Raw genomic sequence first — 9,569 nt, 5'->3', positions numbered from 1 at the left:
AATTGTTGAGAGGGTCTTTGATAATTGTGAGATGTATGAAATTTTTTTTTACTTTTAACGTGAAACAAATGTGCTAACGAAAAAGCTCTCCTAAAATTTCAACTACTATGGATGCTCTTATAAACACTTTATTTGAAAAATTGTAAATATTTTATTTAATTAGGATCCTTATTAGCTAGGATTTTTTTTTCTTATACGGATGTCTGGTTGGCTTGAGAATGATAGTTTGTCATAATATGATAAAAGATCAATTCTCGACGAACATATATATTCTCATGGAAAAAAAATTCCTTTCATCCTCTAGATATTTAGCAGTCGGATATAAGTTAACTCCGTAATTTATCTCTCTCTAATCACTCGGTTGTCGACTATAAATTAACAGTGATGTGATGTGACTTAATTGTTTACATTTAAGTTTTCTTCACTATTTTTTGCTTCTTGTTTTTTTCCTTTTCTTTTGGTTTGATGTAGAAGAGTTGTCTTGCTTGAGTAGTGTGTATGTTCAAAATGTTTAATGGTAACTTCTTCCCGGCCCGTTGATCGGTTGGCCATCGCATTCACTAGCTAAGAGTAAAGTACTCTCTTTTACGGTCTATAGTGACTAAAAGACTCCGGCCCCTTAATTTGTTAGTCCGCAACCCTTCCCGATCCCCCTTAGAAATTCATATGGTTGTTCGGTTGAGCATAGACGATTCCATTGGCTAAATTCTAAATCGAAAATCAATACACGAAACAAATCAAACTTAATGAGGAGGGTAACCAAGATTTACCTCCAAGTTTGAAGTGCCACATTCATAAACCTCCACATCATCTCTCCAATTTGGGTCGTTCATGTTTGAGGACTTATTCGATATCACAACCTCACAAGTTTGATTATTAATGACCTTAGCAAGTTGAGCCTTCAATCTCTCTACTTCAACCTTCAAGCTCTTATTCTCCTCCGATTGTTCTTTGAAGTTATCGATCGAATCCTTTAGGACTGATTCCCTATTCTTTCTTGCAGTTTTAAAGTAGAGTTGGGGTTTTACGCATCCTCCCACACCTCTAACTCGTTCATAGTGTTCCTGATTTCCTAATGCAGTGGTTAATACATCGTTCATCCCAAAAGGTTTGAACTCTCCTTTCACCTTCTTTTCCAATAAGTCATCCTACAATTAGGGATGTAACAAATTAATCCAAAAATTTCAATATTATTTAGCTAGACAATATGAAAATTAGATAAAAATAAACATTTACAATTTTTTCAGCAACTTCTGCTATCTCCGTATTTGTAATGTTGCCAGATTTGTCCTCACGAGCTTTACGCCAAAGCAACGATCTATCAACTTCCTCATTTTCAGCAATTAATTTTTTCTCCCTCTACAATTCCAAAAATGATCAGTTACATAATATTAAATACTTGCTTGAAAATGCCAAGTGTAATGCATGGTAGCTTACCAATTTAGCCTCTAAGCCAATGTAGCCTTTGCGAGACAATCTGTGATGATATTTATAATGCATCATTCGTTCTTTTTGCTTTTCATGAATAACCTACATAGAAAATACATTCAACAACAGGCAGCAAATGAACAAATTGCAAATTCACGAATAACCTGCACATGAACAAAAAAAACGAACAAAAAAAGGAACAGCAATTGAACAACCTGCAAATGAACAAAAAACATGCAAATGAATAACCTGCAAATGAATAACCTGCAAATGAACAAAAAACGACCAGCAATTGCAAATTCAAAAACACGTCCAGCACTTGCAAATTGGAAAAAACGAAAAGCAATTGGAATGAACAAAAAACGAACATCAATTGCAAAAGAACAAAAAACGAACAACAATTGCAAATTCAAAAAAAACGTCCAGCACTTAATGAATATAATGAACAAAGAATTGCAAATTGGAATGAACAAATTGGAAATGCTGGACGCACCATTACAAAAATTGCAAATTGGAGCTGAAGCAAATTGGGACGAGTTAGAGCTGAAGCAAATTGGGACAAATTGGAAATGCTGGACGCACCATTACGTGTAAGCATGAAGCATGAAGCATTTGAATATGAAGCAAATTGGAATAAACAAATTGGAAATTGGAATGAACACCATTACAAAATAAACAAATTGGAATAATAAATAAAATGAACACCATTACGTGTAATGGAATGAACACCATTACAAAATAAATAAAAAAATGAACATGAAGCAAATTAGCATAAACAAATTGGAAAAAACGTGTAAGCATTTGAATGATATTTCAAATTGCAACTGCACCATTACAAAAATTGCAAATGCAAACAAACAAATAACACCATAGTAAATACATGAACTTGCAAATGCAAAAGTACAAACAACACCATTCTTTCTAAGACAAGAAGTTATATAAGCCAAATTTCCAGTTAACACCATATGAGTGCGTACCTCCCATGATGGATGGAGTCTCTCATCTACAAATGCTTTCCAAACTGCTTTTGGGATCTGATATTGACTCGGTGGAGAACTTAATTTTTCAGGATTGCCTTTATTTGGCCAAACAAATCTGCTAGTGAGTTTGTTTTTGAAATCTCGCCACTTTTGAGATGCTGAATTCATCACAGCAGATTCACTTTGTGGTGCTAATTCAAACACATTCTGCAACACAAAAAATTAGTTAGTACTATTAATAGATAAGTTGAATAGGAATAAGAAACTAATAAACATACAAGCTGGATAATTATACAACTAATATGACAAGAATGGATTAAATAAAACAATGACAGCAGAGAGTTGGAAAGCTAACTTGATTTTGGATTGTATGTATATATAAATCTTACCGAGATCTCTTCCCACAATTTTTGTTTTATATTTTCTGGAACACTAGGCCAAGAATTTATGTTGATTGGCACCATGGTTCTAGCAACAGAGCCAATGTATGATTGCAATGCCTTTCCATTTGTATTGTATAATGACCGCCCCATGTCATCATAATCAATCTTCGCTTTTTTCCCCATCTTGCAGCTGCAGTGAGTTTACACATTGATGTAGGACCTCGTTTGTTCTTCTGCACATCTACAGAACGTTCTTCTCTATCAGTAACTTCATGTAGCTCTGCATCGGCTACTCCATGTAGCTCAGCATCGACTATTCCATGTATATCCTCAACTGCTACTCCTTGTTTTTTACGACCCATCTAGTATTGTCTGTATAAGAATATAAATGAAACCAATTAAAATTTGTACAATAATAATAACATAAACATGACATATATAATTACACTAACACAATTATAAATAAATAGCAACACAGACATAAACTTATCATAGAATTGCATAAATAATTTTTTAAAGTGCATAAAACATTCCTTTATGTTCATAACAAAACCATTACATAAAAATGCAAAACATTATTTTTTTCTTTTTTGTGACCCAAACAACCTCAATTTCCGATCTAAAATATCTTTCTTTAGTAGGAATGCAATGAGTATCAATATCATCAATTGGTCTAGAATCAGGAATACTGCTCCAATCATCATCATCTCCCTCATAACATCTATTTGGAACTGGGAGCACAATTGACCACCCCTTTTGTAATGGATCATCAATATAAAAGACTTGGTTGACTTGACTTGCAAGCACAAATTCGTCATTCTTGTGTCCTCGTTTGTTCAAGTTGACTAAGGTGAAGCCACATTCATCGTTGTTGATTATTCCTTTGTCATTTGCAACCCAAGCGCATTTGAAAAGAGGAACGTGAAATTGATGATAGTCTAATTCCCATATTTCTTCAATCACTCCATAGAAAGACACATCAGCTAGCAAGGGATTCTTATCTTTAGCACTGCATACAAGCATGGTGTTGGCAACTAAAGAAACCCCACTGTTTTGGCAAACTCTGTCATCATCCCGCGCTTTTGTTTGGTATAAATTGCCATTTATCACATAACTATTGTACTTAATAATTTGTGCACGAGGTCCATGGGCCAACCATGTTAATGTCGATGTTGTTCCACCATTGCAACTGTCAATTTCAGCAGCCACCTAACATGTAATCAATTTGAATACGGTGATTAAAAAAATTAAATATAAGTTGTTCAGTACAAATGATAGTAAAAATTTAATCAATATGGTATCCACCTTTGTACGAAACCAATCAATAAACCTCTTGTTGTGAGCATCTTGTATCCACCTTTCATCTTTCTCTTTTTTGGGAAACATTGATTTCAAAAAGGTTTTATGCTCACTGTAGAAGTATTAATATATAAATTTGTGTGAAACATTAGATAATCTCAAGTACATATGCAGAATCATAAATAATACAATACACTTACATTATATAGGGAGATACTTCCTCCATATTTTTTAGCACAGTCAAATGTGCTTGTTGCAGATCAACTTGTTGCACTATAATTGGTGTGTTGCATGCTTGCAAGCCAGAAACATTTGCTTTTGGGTCTCGAATTGATTGAGGAACTCCAATAGGATCAACGTCATTGAGGTATTCTGAACAAAACTCAATTGCTTCTTCTGCTAAATATCTTTGAACAATGCAACCTTCAGGATGTTTTCGACTGCCTACATAACTCTTAAGCACCTTCATGTATCTTTCAAATGGATACATCCATCTGAAGTAAACTGGCCCACATAATCGGACTTCTCGAACGAGATGGACAGTTAAGTGAAGCATGATATCGAAGAAAGATGGGGGAAAATATTGCTCCAATAAGCAGAGTGTAACAACCAAGTCAGATTGCAGCTTATCTAACTTGGCTACATCTATAACTTTGCAACAAATATCTTTGAAGAAGAAGCATAATCTTATGATAGCATATCTAACATGTTTTGGCAGCGCATCACGTATAACTATTGGCAAGAAATGCTGCATTAAAACATGACAATCATGGGATTTCAAGCAAGTCAACTTCAACTGATCCATGCACACAATGTTATTCATATTCGAAGAGAACCCTTCTGGAACTTTTATATACTTTAATGACTTGCACACCTGTAACTTTTCTTTTTTTTGTGAATGAGCACGCAGCAAGAGGAAGATATGTTCTCTTCTCCCCAAATATAGGTGTTAATTCAGGCCTAATTCCCATCTCAACCATGTCCAACCTAGCTGCCACATTATCCTTGGTTTTTCCTTTAACATTCATCAAAGTATTAATGAGGGATTCAAAGACATTTTTCTCGATGTGCATAACATCGAGACAATGCCTTACATGCAGGTGTTTCCAGTAAGGAATATTAAAAAAGATTGACTTCTTCTTCCAACATTTTCTGAAAATTGTTGCTCCTAAATCTTTTTCTTCTATATTGACTTCCAATATATTAGCCTTTGCATTCTTTTTTTTCCCTCTCACACTTATCCTCTTTCCAAACTCACATCTTATGTCAGAAAGTTTGTCAAACAACTTAATCTCAGATAATGGTTTAGCTGCTTCTCCAAGTTCCTCCACGCCATTAAACTCCTTCATTTGCCTACGATAGGGATGAAACCGTGATAGGAATCGTCTATGGCCAGCAAATGACATTTTCTTCCCATTTTCCAAGTGACTTGCATAAGTATCTTCTCCGCATATTGGACATGCATAATAACCATGTGTAGTACATCCACTAAGGTTACCATAGGCAGGAAAGTCATTGATGGTCCATAATAAGACTGCTTTAAGAGTGAAGAACTGCCTTCGATAAGCATCGTAGACTCCATCAACTCCTTCCCACAATTGTTGCAAATCTTCAACTAACACCTCCAGATAGACATCAATATCGTTTCCAGGCTGCTTAGGCCCTGAAATGAGCATAGTTAGCATGATGTATTTCCTTTTCATACACATATTTGGAGGTAAATTATAGTTGACCAACATGATTGGCCAACAGCTGTACCGACTACTAAGGTTGCTATGAGGATTAATGCCATCAGCTGCAAGTGCTAGGCGAAGATTTCTTGGCTCACTTTCAAAGTCGGGCCACATATGATCTACCAACTTCCATGATGGTGAATCAACTGGATGACGTAACTGACCAACAATTCTTGTAGAATCTGCATGCCATGTTAAATTTCTTGAGGTCTCTAAAGATTTAAACATGCGCTTAAATCTTGGAATGGGAGGGAAATACCAAACCACCTTAGCAGGAACACCTTTCTTCTCAACCTTGTTTTTCGTTAGCTTCCATCGTGACAAACCACATTTAGGGCAGCTTTCACAGTTTTTATATTGCTTCCTATAAAGAATACAATAATTGGAACAAGCAAGAATCTTTTCATGAGTCAACGCCAAACAACTCAATGTCTTTTTTACCTCATACATTGAAGATGGTAGATTGTGATTAATTGGCAGCATATCCCCAAAATCTAATAGTAGATCTGAAAATAGAGCATCACTCATTCCATGCTTTGCTTTGGTATTGCACAGTTTCACAAGTGCACTCAATTTTGTGTAACGTTGACATCCCTTATACAATGGCTTCTCTGATTTCTCTAAAAATTTCATAAATTCTTCAGGATTTTCTGTATAGTTATCATACGCTGCCTCACACATATGAGCGGTTTCAAAGTTATCATAATAATTGTTAATTGGCTCTTGGTTGACACACCCTTTTGCTTTATCATCTTTGGCAGGCTCACCATGCCAAATCCAATTCACATAATTTTGACTAAAACCATGGAAATAAAGATGCTCTAAAATGGACTTAATCGGTCCTTTCTTAAGATTGATACATTTGCAACAAGGACAATGAATATCATTGGGGTCAATATTGGGATTCTGCAAACAATTTCTAATGAATTGTTCCACACCCTCCTCATACTGTTTGGACCTTCTATCCAAGTATATCCAGGTTTTATCCATTTCAATCAAGCAAAATCTCCAAACAAATGGGTCAAAATCTGAAGATATTAAAGTGAATAAACAAAAGTTAAAAAAAAATACAGCATTTGTGTTCAAAATGTAAAATCCATGAAACTTTAATTTGTAAAATCTATTGCAATAAGTCATATAGTGACACACAAAAATTGTAGAAGTCATGCGACACACAAAAAAAATGAACAAATAAAAAAAATCATATATTGACACCTAATTTTAGAAGTCATGTGAGGCTTTCATATATTGTCATGATTGAGATGAAATTCTTCGAACACATACTACAACAAGATATCCTTGAGGTTTTCATGACACAGGCAAGAGAAGCATTCTCAAAAGCAATAGCCAATAGCATATCAATCAAATATAAGAATGCAGTATCTTTATCGTCATATTGGCTTTAATTTGCTCTAAGTATCATTATTATTTGTCTCTTAATTCTTTGAAGGATAACTTGGAAAAACATCCAAAAGTTACTGTACTTGATCCAGCTACCATAAAACTTTTGCAAATCGCCAATCAATACCAAATACAAAATACTAATTATGCTTTGGATAGGAAATTACATCTTCAATGATGTTACTATAAGCACTATAAAAAAATCACAATACCAGGACCTTTGGAGCAGAATCATGTATTGACAAGAAAAATCAACAGAATCATGAATTGACAAGAAAAATAACCCTAACAAGAATAAGAACTAAATCACCCTAACACTTTATGATTGATCAAAACACTTAATAATAGGACCTTTGGAGCATCTTAGTAGTTCATTATACAAAAAAAAAAAATTTCCATGGGAGAATCAGAAACATAACGGAGAGGCAGAGAGGAAAGGAAAGAAGGGGTCGGTAAGGGAACAAAACCTAGCGTTGTAGAGAGGAAAGGATCTCCGTTCGTTGGGGTGGGAGGTGGGACTCGAAGGTCGCTTGGTGAAGTGGATCTCTGTACGTGACAAGGGGGAGTCGAAGATCGCCTGGTGAGATGCGAAACGGCAGAAAAAAGGAGGAGGGAAGAGGCGCCAGGTGCGTCGGGCGAAAAAACACGAACAAGGGAAGAGGGAAGAGGCGCGCTGGGTGAGAACCGAAACGGCAAAAAATTGGTTAAGAGGGAGTAGGTTTTGGTTCGCATGCGTGGAAAATATTAACCAGTTCAATAGGGAAATTTTTTAAAACCAGTTCAAAGTTATTACTTCACCACTTAAATATATTAGTTTGATATTGTAACTTTTTACTTCATCATATTTATATTATGAAGTAAAATGATAGATAAAATTAGAAGTGAGCCCCGCCTTTTTTAATTTATGAAGCCTAAAATAGTATTTACTACATCAAATTTATTATCGAAGTTGATTGTAATATATTATTTCACAAATACTGATTGCCGAAGTAAATAATTGCGAAGTCTATTCCAGATTTTTCACATAGTGTCTAGCTCCCTCGTGAGGTTCAAATGAAACTTGACTCGTGCGATTGAACTGAACCACACACACATCATATATACAGGGGTGGATCCAGAACCCCTAGTATTATGAAATTTTACCAGTGGAGATAGAGGATACTGTCCTTTATTCCGTGTAAAAATAATCCTTCCATACTTGAATTTCTAAATTCACTATATATATATATAGAGAAATGATATTCATCTAGAATTTTCATCTAGAAAAGTCATCTAGATAGACACATAAATGATGGGCCCACAAAAAGTGAAATGGTGGGTCCCATCTTTTATGTGTCTATCTAGATGAATTTTCTAGATGAAAATTCTAGATGAGTATCATAGCTCATATATATATGAGATCTTGTTCGATAATTTATTACTACAATGAATTTGGAATAGCTAATGCAAGCAATGAGATCTAGTTAGTTCATTAGGTGTCTTAATTCAAGTTCAGTTGTTTTATTGTTGGAATTAGTTATCTAGTTTACATCGATTAATTTTAAAGGTGATCAATCCGGTCTATAAAAAACTTGATCGATCATTAAGATAATCGAAAAGTATTTGTAGTAGATGACCAATCAACCTAATGTTCTTATATCAACTGTCTTTTAAGAAAAATTCATCCGTTAATTTAATCAAAATTAAGACTCGATCTTTATATATCTGAAAAAAATGAGTTTACTTTCAATTCAACCCTTGATGCATTCGTTTCTAAATCAAGGTTACGATGGTTATAAGAATCATATAAAAATACAAGATTAATCAAGAAGTCCAATATTCCTTAAATGCATGTAAAAAATTTCTATAAATATATTATAATTAAAAAATAAATTATAAATATCGGACCCACAGCTATAAGAAACTAAATACGTAGTCTAATTGATTTAATAATCATTCTTAGTTGTGCCTAATAATATTTGTCCACGTGACAAAAGATAGGGGAGGGGGAATTCATTGGCCATTTGGTAGATTTAGCGGGTCCCACTCCGTTGACCAAATCAAATAATTCTCACGTGGATAGAGTTTGGGGTTCTTTGTCAACAAGTGAAGGAGCTACAGATGTGCAAATGCAATTTAATTTCTAATTTAAGGCCGAGTCAATGTTTTAATAGATTTTGATTGGACATCAATAAATTCATTAAATCTTCGAGGTTTCATAAGATATTTTGGTTGGAAAATATCAAGATATAAAACACACGTTGGGAAATTTTTTTTTTTTTTTTGTCAAAGATATCATTTAAACTTTGAAATGGACATCTAGAAAAAAAAATCATGAAAAACGAAGAATAACTCATTCAAAATTG

At 34.3% G+C, this 9,569-nt stretch overlaps 1 protein-coding gene across 6 annotated transcripts; it reads right to left on the bottom strand.

The window, feature by feature from the left end:
- Positions 1–705: 705 nt before the first annotated feature.
- On the bottom strand, positions 706–7,921 carry LOC122007345. Of its 6 annotated transcripts, XM_042563205.1 has the most exons (8): positions 4,291–4,903; positions 4,097–4,202; positions 3,398–4,000; positions 2,798–3,163; positions 2,406–2,615; positions 1,438–1,530; positions 1,237–1,359; positions 706–1,148 (listed from the first exon to the last, which is right to left on the bottom strand). In XM_042563205.1, exons 4-8 carry the CDS (start codon positions 2,972–2,974, stop codon positions 744–746), a joined length of 1,008 nt encoding a protein of 335 aa, XP_042419139.1. In that variant the 5' UTR covers positions 2,975–3,163; positions 3,398–4,000; positions 4,097–4,202; positions 4,291–4,903; the 3' UTR covers positions 706–743. The 6 variants fall into 6 exon arrangements, 3 of the variants coding, with proteins under 3 accessions (XP_042419139.1, XP_042419140.1, XP_042419138.1); XM_042563206.1 differs by lacking the exons at positions 3,398–4,000; positions 4,097–4,202; positions 4,291–4,903 and adding an exon at positions 7,692–7,921; XR_006118886.1 differs by lacking the exons at positions 706–1,148; positions 1,237–1,359; positions 1,438–1,530; positions 2,406–2,615 and adding exons at positions 6,091–6,187; positions 6,265–6,386 and having other exon boundaries at positions 2,973–3,163; positions 4,291–6,005.
- Between the last annotated feature and the right edge of the window lie 1,648 nt (positions 7,922–9,569).

This window comes from Zingiber officinale, chromosome 7B (assembly GCF_018446385.1).
Source record: "Zingiber officinale cultivar Zhangliang chromosome 7B, Zo_v1.1, whole genome shotgun sequence".
Lineage (NCBI taxonomy): Eukaryota > Viridiplantae > Streptophyta > Magnoliopsida > Zingiberales > Zingiberaceae > Zingiber > Zingiber officinale.
This window is presented reverse-complemented; position numbering and strand designations above follow the sequence as displayed.